At 50.3% G+C, this 20,585-nt stretch overlaps 1 protein-coding gene across 1 annotated transcript; it reads left to right on the forward strand.

The window, feature by feature from the left end:
- Positions 1–9,792: 9,792 nt before the first annotated feature.
- Positions 9,793–17,691, forward strand: LOC119391098 (uncharacterized). The gene is made up of 6 exons (XM_049415151.1): positions 9,793–9,916; positions 11,755–12,382; positions 12,453–13,309; positions 13,561–15,618; positions 15,650–16,509; positions 17,554–17,691. Exons 2-6 carry the CDS (start codon positions 11,767–11,769, stop codon positions 17,681–17,683), a joined length of 4,521 nt encoding a protein of 1,506 aa, XP_049271108.1. The 5' UTR covers positions 9,793–9,916; positions 11,755–11,766; the 3' UTR covers positions 17,684–17,691.
- Positions 17,692–20,585: the final 2,894 nt, after the last annotated feature.

The raw sequence follows: 20,585 nt of genomic DNA on the forward strand, positions 1-20,585 counted from the left end.
ATCAAGAATGCGATGTTACGCTGATAACGTGCATGGTGATCGTGACTTGCAAGTACCAGGCGCACGCCGATAGCGCAAGCAAAAACACGCGAGATAGATGGCGATTGTCGTTGTGGAACAAAAAGACACCTTTTTTACTCGCTTTTTTCTATATAGCCCCCTGTTGGTATTTTGTAGCGTAGTTACACGTCGCGGATCGCGGATGGGCGCTGCGCACCGCGGCCTTCCCCAAGAAAGGTCCAACGACGGTTGTAGCTATAACGTCCTTTCAACACTGTCCGCAAATTGCTGACATCGTTTCAAGGATACTGCGCGAATTGCGCTCTCTTAAAATATGCCGACGTGTAAGAAACTGAGGCGCGCAAACATGGACAAAAGAGAAAGGAACCATGCTGCTGAACCGAAGGTTGCGGTTTCGATCCCGGCCGCGGCGGTCGCATGTCGATGGAGGTCGCAGTCGATGAACACCAGACGGTCGAAATTTTCGGAGCCCTCCGCTGCGACGTACTTCATAATGTCTGGTTCTGACGCGTAAAAACCCAAGATATTAAATAATTAATCCTTGAATTATACGAATAATATGAACGTTCTTCCTTCACCACGCTTCTCCACGTTTCAGAAAAAAGCCGCAATGGCCGACCAGAAGCCCGTGGCCAAGACCACCCAGAAGGGCGAGTCGGGGCTCGCGACGTCCACAGCTAACATCAAGACCAACACGAATATGCGCATGACCGACGACGTCCGGGGTCTCTCGCCGGACCAGAACGCTGGACCACGAGGGCAGCAGGCTCCTGCCGGCGGGTCCGCGTCCTCAGCCAACATCAAGACCGACACGAATATGCGCATGACCGACGACGTCCGGGGTCTCTCGCCGGACCAGAACGCTGGACCACGAGGGCAGCAGGCTCCTGCCGGCGGGTCCGCGTCCTCAGCCAACATCAAGACCGACACGAAAATGCGCATGACCGACGACGTCCGGGGTCTCTCGCCGGACCAGAACACTGGACCACGAGGGCAGCAGGCTCCTGCCGGCGGGTTCGCGTCCACAGCCAACATCAAGACCGACACGAATATGCGCATGACCGACGACGTCCGGGGTCCCTCGCCGGACCGGGAACGCTTCACTGCGAGGGCAGCAGGCTCCTGGAGGTGCTCCGATGAAGCTTCCGTCCAAGGAGAACGTCGCAGCTGGAAAGGCGACCGGCACGTCCTACGCCACGGACGGTAACTACCCGAAGACGGATACGGCCGCCGCCATCACCGACAACCGGTCGAAATTGAAAGATCTAAGTAACACGGCACGGGAGGAGTTGAAGCGCCAAGAAGAGAGGTACGCTCGCGACCGGCAGCTTCTGGCGGGACCTCCGGTCGCCAACACGCAGGACACCGGCGCCCCTGGGAGGTCAGGTCGCGCGTCAATGCAACAGGGAGGACGTATGTCGATGCAGCAGCGGGGAGCAGGAGCTCCAGTTGGAGGCGGCACGGCTGGTTCTCGGCGAGGTTCGCGACGCGGCCTGAAGGTCATAACGGCCACTCCCGACCCCGAGGAAGAGACGACCACGACGTCCGAAGAACAGCCGCCTGGTATGATCTGCAGTCTGATGCCTCAGTGTGTTCAGCGGGTTATTGACAGCGGCATGGAAAAGATCTACGGACCGCGACCGAGACGCCCGTACAGACCGCCCATGTTGGACATGGAAGTGGAGGAGGACAACGACTACGACCCGTACTTTCTGAGAATCGAGGCTGTCCCACCTGTGTACAAGCAAGAAAAAGGCCGAGTCATGTACCCGAGTCAGAAGCGTCACAAGACCCGACGCCCAAAGGAGCAGGATTGTGACTTAGTGTTTCAGGACGAGTTAGTAATCAGTAGTGGAGGTTCTGCGACGCATGACGATGAAGGCGACGAAGGGAACATGCGCGACCAGGAGACGGAGGACGTCCTTTACGTGGAAGACATAGTGTATCAGGGTGGCCAAGGTGGGTGCATGATGCAGCCCATGGGACAGTCAGTGATGCAACCCATGATGCAGCAGATGGGACAGCCGATGATGCAACCGATGGGACAGCCAATGATGCCGCAGATGGGTCAGCCCACGATGCAGCCGTTCATTGCGCAATCGATGTCAGCTCAAAATGTTACCGAGAGGAACGTCGTAATTTCGGATTGCGCGCATATGGTGCACACGAAACAAAAATTGTTGGAGCGATATGGAAATAAAATTTAGGTGGCACACTAAAATGGTAGTGTAAATAAGAATTAGTCAGTGCAAGGCATTGGCTGGTTGCGTTATGCAGTGATGTCATAGCAATATAGCATCTTGCTATTCGCGTATACATTGGTCTCAATTTTACAGCGAAAGCTGTTATGAGATCATATCAGCGGCCGTTTTTGGCGCCGTAGTTGTCCGCCGCCGCCGCCGGTGTCCGTAACCACTATCGCTCGAAATAAAAAAACTGAATAAAATAAGAAAAAAAATTCCAGGATGGAACGAGGTTTGAACCTGGGCCCTCTGCGTGGGAGCCAGTATTCAACCTCTGAGTCATGCCGGTGCTTGAAACTGCTTTGCAGAAGGGTCCTATACAGGCTTCGGCACCACATTAAAGGACCCCTGACACCAAAATTGAAACCTCGAGATGTTTTTGTTGTTTGACTTTCCTGTATACGGGGACACATCTGACTGATTATTAGTGACGAACGTTGCCTTTAAGATATCTTAATTTGGTTTTAAAAGTAAGCGTGCGTGTTCATTTGAGTTGGCTGCACCTCGCGACATCTTGGTATGACGTAGATAGAGGCCCCGTGTGACGTTCCACGAGTAAAGCAAGTATTGTGGACGTCACGGAAGGTTTGCGGGGTGCACGTGCACAATACGACGACTGGCCCCCGACGAGGCCTGTTGTTCCGCACCCCTCTCGTTTTGTTATCGGGCTGCTCTCGAGGTAGTTTTCGTGAGGGGACACGCGCTTAACAGGTTTAACCCATACCGAGGCACCCACATACTTTCAATCTCTACCGCGCGCGGGGCCCCGATTTGAAAACCGCGCTTTCAACGTCACCACAGCTTGAGTGCACGTGGTCTCTGACGCTCCCCCGCATGGGGCGCTAGTTTTTTTGTGGTTTTTAGGCGGGCGTTTTGAAGTGACGCTAAAATGGTCACAATTAACTACGCTAGAATTAGTTATACGATACGCTAGAGCATTTTACGATTTAACTTAGGGATTACCAGACACAAAGCTACAAATTACAGTAAAAAAGTCACCAACAAAAATTTTGCTGTCAGGGGCCCTTTAACATATGCAATGTAGCGTGGTAGAAGAGTAAAATAAGCACCAAGCGTCGCACAACGCACATTCTGTAACCAGGCATACCACAATGCGAATTGCACAACGAGTAGGTTGTTGAATGCTTCCAACCCATTACAAAGGGCTCCGCCATAATTCTTCGTCATCAGGCACAGCATCAACAAAGTGCACATAATGCCTTACATGCGTTTAGCAGGTACCACGGCTCTCCATGGAATGACGAAAAATGGCATAGTGCCTGTTTCCCTACTTCTCAAAAATTACAATGATTTATAGCGTAGTAGGTTCCTCGCAAGTGCACTTGTATTGGTTGCCAAGGAAGCCCATAAGCGCATGATCCATTTCCTCGGGGTCTCAGTAAAGTTCTTCGCCCCCCCCCCCCTTTTCCCCACGTCAACGTATGTTGTACAGCATGGCGGTACATCACCCAATGCAAATAGCATAACTGATGGGCCCTTTAAAGCTTCCAACCCATTACAAAGGGCTGAGCCATAATTCTTCATCGTCATCAGTCGTCGCGTGAACAAAGTGCACATAATGCCTTATAGACGTGTAGCTGGTGCCTCGCTTCTCCGCAGAATGGCGAATAATGGCTTAGTAGGTGCTTCCCAACTTCACAAAAATTGTGATTTATGGCGTAGTGGGTACCTTGCTAGTGTTTTTGTATTAGAAGCCCCAAGAAACCTTACAACGGGCTCTAGAAACGCCGCTCTTCCAGCTTTCGCTGTGACTGTGCTGCGGTTTCAGCGCAGGCCTGGTGTTTTTTCTGTGTTATGCTTTGATACTGACTGTATGACATGTTTAATGCCAGAAAGAAGGAATTAGATATACGTACACAAAGCAGCTGCACTTTGGATGCTTACTAAAGTGCTAGCTACTTCATGGAGAAAGGGCAGTTCTTTTGGGTTGCACTCCAATGGACAACAGATAACCTTCGGACATCAATCGGACCACCTTGCTGGACATCACGTACTGCGGATGTATGGAAAATTCCGTGGGACGTACGACGAGATGTCCAGAGGACTATATGGCGCAAAGGAATTGCGCATTCCATGTCAATCCCCAAGGACGTCAAAATCGAACATTAGGACATATTCGTACGTATGCAAACATTGTGATCTTGTTTTGTTATGTCCAGCAGACGACCGCGGGATGACCTGACATACATTGCAACAGAGGCATTGCATTTTCTCTGGACTTAAGGCATCCGCTGGGCATCAGTGGATGCATTGAAAATACAGCGCAATAATGGAGACGCATGCACGCAAGAAAAGTATAGGACACAAAACAAGCGCTTGTTTGTGTCTTTACTTTTCTTTTCTGTTCGCGTCTCCATTTTTGCGCTGTACTTACAATTAAGTGATAGCAACTAGCGTAGCTTATATGTGGCATGCCAGAAAAAAATAAACTTGCGTCTGACGTGTTTGTTTTCCAGGCAGACTTTCGACCTGAACCTGCCCAAATGTCGTACGCCGATGTACACAAAAATAGTGAGATCCGACGCAAAAGCTGTGAAGGAGTCAGTGAAGTTATGGATACGTGCACCGTGCTGAAGCCTTACGTTTTGTGGAACATTATTTGATTGTTGGTCCGTACATTATTTTTTTATTGTTTTGTAGAGCTTTAACGTTACACGCTGATGTTACCACTGGCTTTCGCTGCTGCACTGCACTGCAAAGCACTAAGTAAGTCGGTACAACTTTTGAAGGCAGGATAGACCCCACCGAGATGCCCAAAGCGCGGCCGCGGACCTAGACAGGTTACAGAAGGACGACCGCTAGAAAAAATTCTGGCAGATCCCACATATTGTGGGAATCGATGTCATGCGCAAATCAGCCAGCGAGTAGCTGCCTATGCCGCATTATTTATTTATTTTTTATTTATTTATTTATTTATTTATTTATTTATCTATTAAATGCGAAGCATTTCTTAGCGAACCTTTGGCACTTTGAGCGTTTCTATCTATCTATCTATCTATCTATCTATCTATCTATCTATCTATCTATCTATCTATCTATCTATCTATCTATCTATCTATCTATCTATCTATCTATCTATCTATCTATCTATCTATCTATCTATCTATCTATCTTTGTGCTCTGAATATCGCCCCCTTAACTTGGCGTAAACCAAAATTGGCATGGGAGGGTAAGAGGATTTGACGAATATGACTGTCGGGTCATGACATAGATAACGTGAAAATCCTGTCGCGTACGTCGTCAAACCCTTTCCTTCGGACACGTGTGGCACATACTCCTTTACCACGGCCGCGGTGTACGGGTATGCGCCACAGGTGACTGACAGTTTATATCTACCCAGGAACGGCGAGAACAGACATTGGTAAGCCATGCGAGAGTGTTAAGGAAAACCGACATCGGCAGCGTTCACCCGACGAATGAAAAGAATGAAAATTTGGATCCCAGCAGAATCGAACCCAAGCATTCTGCGTGACAATTAGGTATTCTACCACAGAGCCATGCCAAGTCTATAAACTGGTTTGGAAAAACAGCCTATGCAGGCGTAATGTTGGTGCAACGTCATTTGTGGTTGTGGTGCTGGCTATCTAATTCTGCAAGAAAGCAATAAACACTACATACTCCTAAGATGTGTACTCCTACGATACAGGCATCATATCAGATTCACGTCGGTCCAGTGTTGGCTTCGTATTTTATGGCGGTTTAATAAACATTACATTTGTATTCCTATGATTCAGCAAGCTATATTTGAGCATTGCTCGACCCCAGAGGATACATTAACGAAAGTTAAGTATGATATTCCCATCATTGCCCCATAAAGTGCACTTAGTCCGCCAGAAAGACGCAGTGTCCTCTTAATTTCTTACGAGGCTGGGCGATGGCCTCATGCTGACCGATGATGATGCCAGATTGATTGGGAGCCGCTTTGTAGAATAGGCTACGTTGGCCACGTAGTCTACGAATACTACAAGCGCCATCCACTGATGTTGGTCTACGTAGCACTATCCAGGCCTACCAGCCTCGGCGGCCTATACCTCACCAACGGAAAGGTGGCTTCAAGTCAGTGGCGTATAGTCAAGGGGGTGGGGGTGCACACCGGGCCCGTGCCCCCCCCCCCTGATTTTTTTTTTTGCCATGGCATACAGAGCTCAAAATGACACTCGGTCACATTTGCCTGCCGTATACCCCCACTTCAGATCAAGGAGGTGCCCCCCCCCCCCCAAAAAAAAAATAAAAATTCTGGCTACGCCCCTGCTTCAGGTTCCGACATGTTGGCTCTATCGACAGGCAATTTGTCGACAAAATTACCGAGGCATACACGATGTCCAACAGCTGTACTGTACCTCATACTTCACTACACATGGACCCCTCATCACCGCGATCAAGACAGGATCCGACAACAAGTCAAGACCAGCTGCTGGTGCTCACTGATCATGGTGATGATGACCTTGTTCAACAACTGTCAAGAACCTCTTACACATATGCACACGGGTTCGTGAAACGTGCGTGCGTTCTCCATGGACAAGTATAAGCACTACATATCAGCTTACCGCTTCTGGTGTTGGTAATACCCACGTTGCCGTTGGCAGCGTTACCCAACTGCTATCAACTCGTTGTATAACACATATGTGGCTCTTCAACATATATGCGTGTGTATAAAATTTATAGAAATCTTTAGCGTCATTTTTTAACGTTGCAGTCAGTAAAAAAAAAATTACGCCACAGTCATCTTCCCGCCGCATGCTTCGCATAACATCGACTCCCAGGGTACGTGGGATCTGCCACATATTTATTTATTTATTTATTTATTTATTTATTTATTCATTTATTTATTTATTTATTTATTTATTTATTTTGCCTTGCGCCAAGCGTTACAAGGCTGATGCACGTCGTCGTGTAAATTGAGCATTTGTGGGCATGTCGAGAGCTTACTGGCGACGCCGACATCACTGGGGCCAGTGATGTCGATCGGAGTCACGGTGCGGTTCATAAGTGGCGGTCGCTGGTGTATTCCTCCAGGGTCGAACAACGCTTCTATATATATATATATATATATATATATATATATATATATAATATATATATATATATATATATATATATATATATATTATATATATTATATATATATTATATATATATATATATATATATATATATATATATATATATTATATATATATATATATTATATATATATATATATATATATATATATATATATATATATATTCCATTTTTATCACGGTTTTCGGACAACTCGCACCGGCGCTTGACAAGGTGGTCTGGAAGATATCAAAGAGTGTCATTCGGTACTCGTGCTATAAAACTGTGATAGGAACGTATAGTGGGAACATATACTATTCATTTCGATATTTAAATAGTCAAAAGATTACCATGCTCACCTGAAAATAAGCAATATAATTGCGACTGATGCATCAATATCAAATTAAAAGGCTGGGGTAGGCATCATCGCTCCTTCTCTAGTTCACTGGTTTTTCGGTTCGACTTCCAGATTATACACCTATATTCGTTGCAGAATTATTTTGTTCTAGCACTACGTTAACTTTCCTCAAGTGAATTAGCAGCAGTGATAATTACAAATTCTAGCTCTCTCAGTATGTACTGCACTTTCTGCGGCAACAAATTTAACACTTATTAGTATGTTTCGCTATCTAATACCGGCAAACTTACAAAAAATTCAGTCGCTATGGGTACCAGGCCACCACGGATTATATTTGAATGAAATGGCGGACTTATTTGCCACAATATCCCTGAGTGGACCCCTCCCAATATTACCAGATACGGCTTACGCGACAGCGTCGAGGTTCAGAAATGCTTGTTTGCAAAGTGAAATATGCGAATTATCTTTGGATAAATTTAAAGACTTCGCACATCTAAGATATTGCTGGAGTAAATAGTGGTGCATAACTCGCCATTTAGAAATTTCTTACACCAGATTACGCTGTAGAATCCCGCAATTGAATTATTTCTTACATAAAGCTGGGATCAAGGCGTCCCCATTATGCATGTTTTGCAACGAAATCGAAATAATAGAGCATTTCTTTTGCCGATATTCTCATCAGAGAAAAAAAAATACCTGGTAGCTCCACTTCGTAAGATAGGATCAGCAATAAATGTCGCAGTCAGGGGCGTAGCCAAGGGGGGGGGGGGGTTTGGGGGGTTCAAACCCCCCCCGAAATTTTTCAATTTTGCTTGCGTATATAGGCACGCACACATACAAACGCACGCACGAACATACATAAAGTATGGTGGAACCCCCCCCGAAAAAAATTTCTGGCTACGCCCCTGGTCGCAGTGATTTTGTCATTTGGCGGCACTACATTACATTTATAGCCACAGGAATGTCTGCTCTGCTGTGTTCAATTACATAAACGAAACAAAAAGATTAACGTGTTAGTCTTTTTTTATCTCTTCATATTCTTGGTTAGAAATCCGTCGGAAAGCCCAGCGTATAGTCTTACCGCTTGCTCGTTAAGCATTTTCATCTATTCGATTCTTTTTTTTTTTAATCTAAATTTCCATTTTCTTTAGCTTCACAGGTCTTTACCTTAAAGGGACACTAAAGAGCAAAACGATTTTTCTCGCATTAGTAAAGTAGTCTTCCACGATACCAAAAACACCACGCTTTCTGCGCGAAGACGCTTAATAAGCGAGAAAACGCGCAAAAAGAAAATACAGGTGGCGACGCCACCTCGGAATTCCCGCACCATTTGTCGTGACGTCACATATTTTTGACGGCGCCTGCTTGGGCCTACGTAGTTCCTAATCGGTTAAATCGAAGTACATTGTCCTCTGAGGCGGCCAGAGACTTGACATTACGAGTTTGTGGAAATTTCGTCGAGCCAGTGGCGCCAAAATACGTTAAATGCTCTTTGAAATCGTTTACGTCACGAATTACAAAGTTCGGCGCGAAATTTAAAAATGAAACTTTGAACTTGGTTTTCTCCTCTAATAAAAACCTATGGTGGTGAAATAAACTACACAAGAGTTCTCCGAGCACACTTTATGAATCTAAACCAATTCATTGTTTCTCTTTAGTGTCCCTTTAAAAATCCTGCCGCCCGGTTCTTGGCCCAGCCTCCTTTGTGGGTGAGCGCCACCAGGAAGATGACATCATTACGATCATCATAATCTGTTGAAAACATGGCAGATTCCTCTCTCCGTGCACGGGCTCTTTACTGAATATCTTTATGATCTGTATTTTGTACTATTAAATTGACATCTCTGCACAACCTACGCATAAGGAAGCTTCAATCCTCGTAGAATGCTTTGCTGGGTGGGTTGTTTCACCGTCATGTAGTAAAAGCAGAGTGCAAAAAAGACAGGACAAGAGAGACAAGAAGACGGGCGCTCGTCCGGTCTTCTTGTCTCTCTTGTCGAGTCTTGCACTCTGCTTTTATTACCTCAATCCTGCAGTGATTATTTGACATTCAGCTACAATATGCCGAATGGATTTCTCTGTCGCAGTGATGAGACGACGAAGAAGTTGCGGCGGTCGCGCGTCGAAAGCTCGCGCTCGAGGCTGCCGTCGCGAGCGGGGCCGCGATTGCTTCAGTTCCCGCTCTGGGTTTTGTGTTTTCGCCATGGTTCCGACGGGGTAGCCGACCAAAGTAAGTCGCGCATCGAAGGCAGCGTCCAGCGCTTTTCGTCCTAGCCGTTTGCCGCGTACATTTTCCGCGCTACGCGTCGCAGAGCGCCGACGGGGGGCGTTTCGCACTGCGGCCTTCCTCGAGAAAGGGCCGTCGCCGGATGTATATCTTTGCTTCTCGCTTTTTAGCCCCTAAACTATTCCGTGTTCAGACGAGAGAGTGGTTTCTTTCTCGCTTTCGATATCTTTCCAGCAGGCGCCATCTCCTCCTCGCCGCTTATTTCTGCATAAAAAATTACAGCATATCCATGGGTGAATGATGAAGAGCTTGGGCGAAGCTTCTGAAGCAATCATGGTCTCGGCATTCGCTTCTCGTTGAGCCCGTTTCGCAGCGGCGTCCTTGGCGCGCACCGTCACGGGATCCGCCTGGCTGCCGCCAAGCGAGCGCCCGCCGCTGCGCATCGTCCATGCTCCGCCAACGATCCGACACGTACGGCGACGATCCAGGAGAATGAGAGAGGCGCTCGCTCCCCGCGCATCCCCGCGCAGCAGCCAATCGGAGAGCAGCGTCACTTCCAGCGCCATCTAGTGTCGATTCACACAAACGCCATATTGCACACAATTCTATTGGACCAACGCCATCTAGGAAATGAGACGAGAAATGGTGATGACGACACAGATTGTGTACAGCGCCATCTAGAATATCGTCCCTGAACTGCAGTTTGTATGTACTTCTATTGTACACACAATAGACAGCGCCATCTATTGCATCATACGGGAGATCCGTTTACGCCGGACAACGGAGACGTGACAAGGTTAGACTAGGAGGAGCTACGTCCCTAAAACACGTGGACAATGCCAGCACTAAGCGTTGAGGCTATAGGAGTTCGCGCATTTCGGCCACACCCTGTTATCTCCGCTTGCGCTGTCGAAAATGTGCAAAACGAACTGAAATCAGTCGATCGCGCACGATAGTCATGCGCGACAAGGCAGGACGTTAATGCTATCCACAAGTGTTGAAGATTGGGCGAGTTGGTTCGTCGTACTTGAACTGGTATAGCGCATTACGGGGAAGAAGAAACGGCCGAGCAGACCGACAGCGCTCTGTCCTCTTGTGTCGGTCTGCTCGGCCGTTTCTTCTTCACCGTAATGTGCTATACCAGTTCAAGTACGTTAATGCGACTGCATGGCAAAGCAGGGCAGGAGACAATTCACAACTGATATCCCTCGTGTAATGGAAAGCTTAATTGCGCAAGGCGTCACGTGAACAGACTTCTGGCGTCACGACTAGTGTCGATGTGACGGGAAACGTCAGAAGAGAATAACGCGGTCGTTTTTCGTATTTTTAGAGAATGTTTACGGGCCCTTTAAAACTGGCACGTCCTTTCGCTGCACCGTTAGCAAATCGCTCACATAGTTTTATTACGGCGCGAATTGCGCTATACTGAAATATGCCGGCGTGGAAGAAACTGAGGCATGCAAACACGGACAGTAGAGAAGGGAACCAGACAATACAGAGAGAGAGAAAGGCAAAGAAAAAGCAGGGAGGTTAACCAGGTTGCACCCGGTTTGCTACCCTGCACGGGGGAGCAGGAAAAGGGAGGAAAAGAATATAGAAAGGAAGAAGGAGACAATACAAAAGAGAACAACACGGATATAGGAGCTCAGTGTGCTAGAAATGAATAAGTAGCGAAAGGTCAGGCGGAATGTGCCATTCACGTGTGTTAAAATGTCATACTCCTTGTGTGGAAGGTGCAGGCATCTTATGACTTGGTTTGCTACTTATTTACTGCAAGCAACTCCTTGTATTAAACGAATAACGTGAACGACCTTCCTTCCCCACACTTCTAAACTTTTCAGCAAATAGCCGCCATGGCCGAACAGAAGGCCGTGGGCAAGACCGACATGGCGGCCGTGATCACGGACAACAAGTCCGGAGTCCCTGATCGGCCAACAAATGTGTCACAGAAATTAAAAAACGAGGAGGCCGCCTACCAGCGCGACGTTCTGGGCAAGAAAGATGTTCCTCCCCCGGTCGAGACCGCGGAGAACAAAGGCGGCAAGCACGGGATGACAAGCCTCCTACAACACGAGGAAGCACGGCTGCAGAAGATCGGCCAGCACCTCGACAAGCCAGAGTTGCTGGAACAGAAGCTGCGAGAGCAGACCACCAGCCAGAAGGGCGAGTCGGGGTTCGCGTCCACAGCCAACATCAAGACCGATACGAATATGCGCATGACCGACGACGCCCGGGGTCTCTCGCCGGACCAGAACGCTGGACCACGAGGGCAGCAGGCTCCTGCCGGCGGGTTCGCGTCCTCGGCCAACATCAAGACTAACACGAATATGCGCATGACCGACGACGTCCGGGGTCTCTCGCCGGACCAGAACGCTGGGCCACGAGGGCAGCAGGCTCCTGCCGGCGGGTTCACGTCCACAGCCAACATCAAGACCGACACGAATATGCGCATGACCGACGACGTCCGGGGTCCCTCGCCAGGACCGGAACGCTTCACTGCGAGGGCAGCGGGCTTCTGCCAGCGGGTTCGCGTCCTCAGCCAACATCAAGACCGACACGAATATGCGCATGACCGACGACGTCCGGGGTCCCTCGCCGGACCGGAACGCTTCACTGCGAGGGCCGCAGGCTCCTGCCGGCGGCGCCGGTGGGCAACAGCCTCCTGGAGGTGCGCCGATGAAGCTTCCGTCCAAGGAGAACGTCGTAGCCGGAAAGGCGACCGGCACCGTGTCTCCAGTCGCCAGCCAACCCAGAGAGTCGGTCCCGACGGCGAACCAAGCTTGCATCAACGAAAGGCCGGGGTTTATTACGGGCACCAGTGGAGACAGAATGCGGGATGAAAAGATGGCCTACGCACGGGACATCGGCGCCCCCCAAGCTCGAGGCTTGGCTCCACAAGGCGGCGAGAAAGTCATGTTGGCCACCATCTACACCAAGGAGGAAGAGTTGTCCACGACGTCCGAAGAACAGCCGCCTCGCATGAGCGGCTGGCTGCCTGAGAGTTTTCAGCGGGTTATTGACAGCGGCATGGAAAAGATCTACGGACCGCGACCGAGGCGCCCGTACAGGCCGCCTATGTTGGAGATGGAAGTGGAAGAGGACGACTACGACCCGTACTTCGAGAGACACGAGGCGGTCCAAGTTTTGTGCAAGCCCGAAGAAGGCCGGGTTATGTACCCGAATGAGAAGCGTCGCAGGACCCGACGTTCAGTGTACCCGGCGGAGGAAGATTTCGAGGTTATGTTTCAGGACGAGTTGGTAATGGGCGGCGGACGACGTCCTATGATGTATGACGATGAAGGTGACCCTGGGTACGCCGACGAAGGAGACATGTACGACGAGGAGACGGAGGACGTCCTTTACATAGGAAGACATGATGTACCCGGGGGGCCAAACTAGTCGTATGATGTACCGTCAAGCCATGGGGCAGCCAATGATGCAACCCATGATGCAACCGATGATGGGACAACCGATGATGCAGCCAATGATGGGCTCTCCCGTAATGCAGCAGATGGGACAACCGATGATGCAGCAGATGGGACAACCGATGATGCAGCAGATGGGACAACCGATGATGCAACAGATGGGACAACCGATGATGCAACCGATGGGACAACCCATGATGCCACAATTGGCTCCCACTATGAATGCCGCAGATGGGTCAGCCCATGATGCAGCCGCCCATGATGCAAGCGATGCCCGCTCAGCAGTACGGCTATCCCCAGCAGACGGCTGGTCAAAATGAAATGTATGACCCTTCACAGAGCGTTGTCATAGACCAGAAGGATCAGATAGAAGTGAGCTCCTCGGATAGTGACGTCAACGTCAAGTGGACCAAACAGTACACGGTGGGGCTGCCATCTGACGCAGATGATGCTAACCAAACCGCTCGCAGCGTCCGAATCGACGAACGTGTGAAGGTAACTACTCAGAAGGATCAGTCATCCACGACTGAGTCTGAAGAAAGTAGTGGGAAAATATCAACTGCTGTTCAAACGACGTGCCACGATCCGATATCTACGACATCGCAGACGGACAGGCCAGCGAAGGATTCAAAGGGCATCGAGGTAAAAGCCGACACAGATGACGTGGCCACGCAGAGGAACCGAAGTCCCGAAAGAGCGACGGACACACAGACATTTGGCACATCACCGTTTGTTCCAGGCGCCGGCATGCCGTTCATGTATCCGCCTGGTATGATGAACCCTTACATGATGGGTGGCATGGGCATGCCCCAGCAGCCTATCCCTCCGCCACCTCCTTCCCTTCCCGACCCGCCGCCACCTCCGCTGATACAGTGTGAAGAGTGCGCGCAGGCTAAATCATGCTGCGACGACGTGCCTTTCGAAGAGTTGCAAAAGAACATTGAAGACGACATTGCAAACATAGTGAACGAGAACCTGGAAGTAAAGATTAGTGACGAAGACACCAAGATACTGGTCACTCGCCCTGACTCCCCTTACAAGCTTGTCTACCTGATACCGCAGCGACCGCAAGTCGTCAAGGAAGAAAAGGGCAGCCAGACGGCCAAGCAAGACACGAACAAAAGCATTCAGACCGATCGAAAGAAAACCGTTAAGGGGGCTCTGTCCTTCGACACCGACGGCGGCGAGGGAGAGCGCGTGATTATGGCCTCTTACAATACTCAGGAGCGCCAGATCAACGGAAAGCGCGTGCGAACGACCAAAGCCTTCCGCGTCACGCAGTCCGACGACGAAAAGGTGAGCGTCACGGAAGTGCAAGAATCGTCGAGCAGCTCGGAAGGCGGCAGGTCCAGGTCGAAACGTCGGTCGCGCTCCAAGAAACGGGCCAAGCGCGCCCGTTCGGACGGCGTCTATCCGCGCAGTCTGACCATATCTGTAGGCCGCACCAGTTCTACCACGAGCCGTAGCCGTTCGCCAGGGCACGGTCGCCGCACTCCCAGTGCCGGAGCAGCACGGAGCGAGACTCCCGTGCACGGACGACGCCAGAGGCGCTGGAAGGGGGCCGCCCCTAGCACTAGCTCGTACAGCGTCAGCAGCGAGACAAACGTGTCCATCATCGGCCCGGCTTCGAATCCCGAAGCGATAAGCTGCACCGCGAGGGCATACGTTGACAAGTCACCGGCAAAGACTCACTCGCGCGGCCCTTCTCGTAAACACGCTGCGCACGACGATGACGCGGCGCACATATCGGCACGCTGCACCATGGTGACGTCGGACACGAACATTTCAGCCCGGACCATGCAGGACGTCCCCGAACTGCTTGGCGATGTAAAGCCCAAGATGAACAAGGTATACGTAGAGCGCGTCTACAACGAGCGCCCAGAAAGCTCCCGCCTCGGCCAGCGCATGGAGAAGCGAGCGCCTTCGCCGCCCCCGCTACCAGAGATGACGCGCATGAGCGGAGAGAGACCTCCATCACCTTGCGGTGGTCGTGAGAAGGGCGGCATGATGTGCAAGCCGCCAAGGTCCGTCTCGTCCATTTTTCAGGCAGCTGCGGGATCTCGATGCTACCAGAGTCCCAACCGTAATGCTAGTTACATCGAAGCCGAACGGATCGCCAAGCAGATTGCACAGCAGATCGCGCCGCAGATCATCGCCGCTCGCCAGAAGGAACCCCAAGCGCAAGATAAACAGAGAAACGGCGGGCAGCCGTCCGTGCTTCAGAACATGATCACGACCGCTCGACAGCACAACCAGCAACTTCAACAGCAGCAGCAGCAACAGCAACATCAGTCGCAGCAAGCACTATCAACAGCAACTTCTACAGCCTCGTCGGTCTCAGCTCCGGCAACTGCCGCTCCCTAGAGACGAGGAGACGGTTCTCCAGCCACGTCGGTCTCAACTCCGGCAACAACCGTTCCGTAGAGACGAGGAGACGCTTCTACAGCCTCGTCGGTCTCAGATTCGGCAACAGCCGTTCCGTAGAGACGAGGAAACGCTTGTCCAGCCTCGTCGGTCTCAGCTCCGCGAACTGCCGTTCCGTAGAGACGAGGAGCCGACCCGTTACGAAAACAGAACCTTCTACGAGACCGACGGTCGCTACACCGTCACGTCCCAACAGTCTCTGGAGCGCCTAAAGAACGCAGAAGGCAGCCGCCTCGTGACGGAGAACAAGGTGTGCCGATACGGTCCGCCTGGTGCTGCCCCCGTCACGTCCTCTCTGAGCCAGAGTTTTCCGCAACGCTACGCAGGAGGCGGTTACCGCCGCGCTGGTGGCGGCGGCGGCGGCGGCGTTGCACCACCGAGGCGGTCAGCCACCATGTCCACTGTGAGCCGCAATTTGCAACAGTCGCCGCAGCACTTGCAGTCTCGCGGAAGTCCTCTGTGTGGCAGGAAGAGTCCACAGGCTCGGTACATCCTGCCCATCCAGCTGCAAGTTACCGGACAGCCGAGCCGGGCGGGCACCGCCGGTGGGTACAACCAGTCACCACGCTGCGGGGGCGCGCGTCTCTCTCCGGGGCTGTCCAGGAGTCGCTCCAAGATCATGATGCAGCAACAGGAGCAGCGCTCGAGCGTCGTCATGCGCAACATCGAGCAGGACTCGTCGAGCCCTACCCGCATGACGCCCACCAGCTCCTGCCACGGAGACAAGAAGAGGGCCTTCTACAAACGGTGCGTTCAGACGTATTGATCAAAAAACAAAATAGAAAGCAGGATACAAAATATTCAGCAGATTCCACTCCTTGTAGGAATCGGTTTCATACGAAGCAGCCAGCGAGTACTTCTCTGCTGTGTTTTATGACTTTGAGCCAAGCGTTACAAGGTGGATCGACGTGTTTTTGTAAGTGTAGTAGTTGTATGCGCACCATCAGTATTAAATACGTCAGTATGATCGAAACGAAGTGCCTTTTACGGTGCAATGATGTGAATATCACACGTAACTTTTCGTTAATGCATTCCTCCGGGGTCGAGCAACGCTTGAATATAGCTTGCTGAATCATAGGAATACAAATGTAATGAACCATAGAACTGAATACAAATGTAATGAACCATAGCGCGTTATCAGCGTGACATAGCATTCTTGATAGGAGAGTGACGAGAGCCGGTTTTTCAAGAAAGTAAACGCGAGCAAGCCAGATGACGATTATCGTTGTGTTGCAGAAACACTCCTCAAATACGCGATTTTTTCTTAAAGTGCACACTGTCGCCGGTCGAAAAGAGTAAAGGTGTAGTTTGCTCGATCGTGAAATACACGCTAAACTTTCACACCCTTTGAGGCTCGTTTTGTCCTCAAACAATAATTGTGATCGACCATTCCTTTCGCGAAAAGTCTGCGGTCGCTGCTACGTCACGCCTATAGCCTACATGCACTTCGTGATCTGGCAGCGTGCAAAGTTTGCAAGAAAACGCAACAAGCAATGTGACAGTTAACGCTCATGCCGGAAACCTGGAAGTTACCTGTTAGTCCCGGATAGTGCAATGTCTCCCGTTTTAATGGAATTACTCATTGGTATTATATTTTGTTTTTCGATGTTGTTTTCATTGGACATGCCGTATACCTTGTAATGGTCTTACACCGACATCAGATGTCATGATGGGGGCTTACATCCTTTGGGGAGTGTTCACGCAAGATGTATACTGGTATTGTGGTTCACTTGAATACTTGTTAAGGTTTAACGTTTCTTGTGGATGTCTTTTTTCACGGTCTGGTACCAGGGCGTACCGGCTACGAATCCCAGCCCAGGAGAAACAGGTGCTGACGTACGCGCTGGTTGCTCTTGTGGCCCTCATCAGCATCATCCTTGTCATCAACACACTCGGCAAGAGGCGCGCCACCATAGAGTGACATCCGAGCATCGCAACGCACCGTCACAAACTTACCGCCATGCGGTACATACACAGCGGCTTCTTGGCCTGCATATGGCAGGCGTTCTTGGCGTCGAATCGGCGCATCTCTACGACGCGCTTTGGTGACCGACAGGCGATGTCAGCTGCACGCCTTCAGGGAAAGTAACAGCGTGCCCGACTCCTCGAAAACGCGAAACACAGATCCAGAAGGCAGGTCTTTGCCTGCGACAAGTAAAATAAAGACACGGAAAAAACTCTCGTAAAAAAATGCTGGTATTATTCCATGTTTCCATCGCTGGCGCCAGGATCTCACTCCGGGCGGCTTCGATGACGTAAGTATTTTCATAGGCGTGCGCGGGGGGTGGGGGGGAGGCGCCCCCTAGTCGCCTAAGAGGGGGGGGGGCGAAATCTGCCTCGTACATTGACTTAGTAAGGGGGGGGGCGCTGCGATGAACTTTCGCCCCCCCCCCCCTTTCGGGGAACCATGCGCACGCCTATGACTCCTTTAGTGGGGGAAACCTCGAGGGAACTATTTCTATGGAGTCTGCTTAGCTCGGCGGCGTCAAAGTTTAATTTTCAGGGTGGTCTGGGGGGGGGGGGGGGGGGGTCAGGGGACACGGGGGGCTGCGGCCCCCAGAAATATTGTAGCGGAGTATTATCCTGCCCCCTTCCCCTCCCCTAGTAGCGCCGAAAGGCTGCCCTAAGTTAGGGGGTATAAAGAAAATGTCAGTTCTGATGTCCCATAATTTGGAGGCAGATGCTTGATAGCAGCGCTGCTGACAAAAGACGACCTTGTCTAGCTTAATTTATAGAAAATTACTGACCACAAGCAATTGCACTCTCGCTTGTGATAGAACAGGCGCTTGAAATACAGCGTAAACTGCCGCAATGAGAGGGAAAAAATGGCTCCAACGGTATTAAATAGATTTAAAAACATGGTTGATCCCTCCGTCATAGGAATCGGAATAACACGAAAGGAAAGCGTGCCCTTACAGGAGTAACTGAATGTCTACTGTACATTGATATAAGAGCCATTGATGATTTGTCTCGCGTGCCACTATCGCCGTGCGCCCGGTAAGCGCGTAATCACAATGTATATTGATATCTGGCTGCACCGTTTAATGTGTATGCACCCACTTTGATGATTGGTGGTACATCTCCATCCCGACGACTAACGTCCATGTTAAATGATTAAACAAACCCTTGTGGTAGCTGTAGTAGTTAACGGTGAAAGCGTAATCAGGGCACGAGTTGCGATAGCCAGAAGAGCGTCGCATATTGGACGCAGAACTTGGTCGCCATCCCGCGGCATGTTAAAATGTGATTGAACACCGCGGCCGTACTAGAGGGAAACGCAAAGCGCGTCGTGCCGCCCCGGTGGCCCTGGCCGCGTTTTTTCTCGGGGCGAGCGCGCGAGCGGGGAACGACAGGTGAGGCAGGCCCGCGTCGTAGAGCTATTTTAGATGCGAAGCAGCTCTTTGACTGGCCTGTGTAACGCTGTCCCTCCGTGCGTCCGTACGAACGCGCCGCAACGCGCTTCCCTCATTGTGCGGACACGGGTGTGGTCCGATACCTGTACCGGTATCACAACACGCGCTTCACCATCGAATGAATCCCGGCTGTGAATTGTATTTTGCTGTCACGTCGCAGGCATTGGCATCTGTGCTTGTGACGAAACTTCCATGCACTTCTTCTGTCCCTGTCCTCGCTTTATGAAAGTACGGCAAATACGACTATTTTTTTTGTCTTATCACTAAAATAAAAAAAAAAAGATAGAGCGAGTTAAAGGCGTGTATTTTTTCCCGCAACGATAATCGTCATTTGTCTCGCGTGCCACTATCGCCGTGCGCCCGGTATGCGCGTAATCAGCATGACATAGCATTCCTGCCATGAAATTGGCCAGCGCACACTTTTCGAGACAAGAAACGCAAGCAAACCAAATGTGCATTCTTGTTGTGGGACAAAAAACGCCCTTTTTATCTTTTTCTTAGTGTGTGCACTCTATACTCACAGAATAGATCGAGTAAAAAGGGCGTCTTTTTGTCCCACAACGATAATCGTCATCTGGCTTGCTTGCCTTTCCTTTCTTGAAAACTCGGCGCTGGCCACTTTCCTACCAAGAATGCTATGTCACGCTGATAGCGCACATGCAGTTCGTGACCAGAAAGTCCCGGGCGCGCGGCGATAATGCAAGGAAAGGAAGACAGAATAAATGACGATTATCGTTGTGGGACAGAAAGACGCCCTTTTTACTGGATCTATTCTGTGAGTGTACACTCTTAAGAAAAAATCGAGTGTTTGGGGAGTATTTCCGCTACACAACAATAATCGTCATCCACCTCGCGTACTTTCCTCGCGTTATCACCGCGGTCCCGGCACTTGCCGGTCACGAACGGCGCGCGCGTTATCAGCGTGACATAGCATTCTTGATAGGAAAGTGACGGGAGCCGGGTTTTCAAGAAAGGAAAGGCGAGCAAGCCAGATGACGATTATTGTTGTGTAGCAGAAATACTCCCTAAATACTCGCTTTTTTCTTAGAGTGTACACAGTAAGAAAAAATCGAGTGTTTGGGGAGTATTTCTGCTACACAACAATAATCGTCATCCACCTCGCGTACTTTCCTCGCGTTATCACCGCGGTTCCGGCACTTCCCGGTCACGAACGGCGCGCGCGTTATCAGCGTGACATAGCATTCTTGATAGGAAATTGACGAGAGCCGGGTTTTCAAGAAAGGAAACGCGAGCAAGCCAGATGACGATTATTGTTGTGTGGCAGAAATACTCCCCAAATAGTCGCTTTTTCTTAGAGTGTACACAGTAAGAAAAAATCGAGTGTTTGGGGAGTATTTCTGCTACACAACAATAATCGTCATCCACCTCGCGTACTTTCCTCGCGTTATC

Source organism: Rhipicephalus sanguineus, chromosome 4, assembly GCF_013339695.2.
Source record: "Rhipicephalus sanguineus isolate Rsan-2018 chromosome 4, BIME_Rsan_1.4, whole genome shotgun sequence".
Lineage (NCBI taxonomy): Eukaryota > Metazoa > Arthropoda > Arachnida > Ixodida > Ixodidae > Rhipicephalus > Rhipicephalus sanguineus.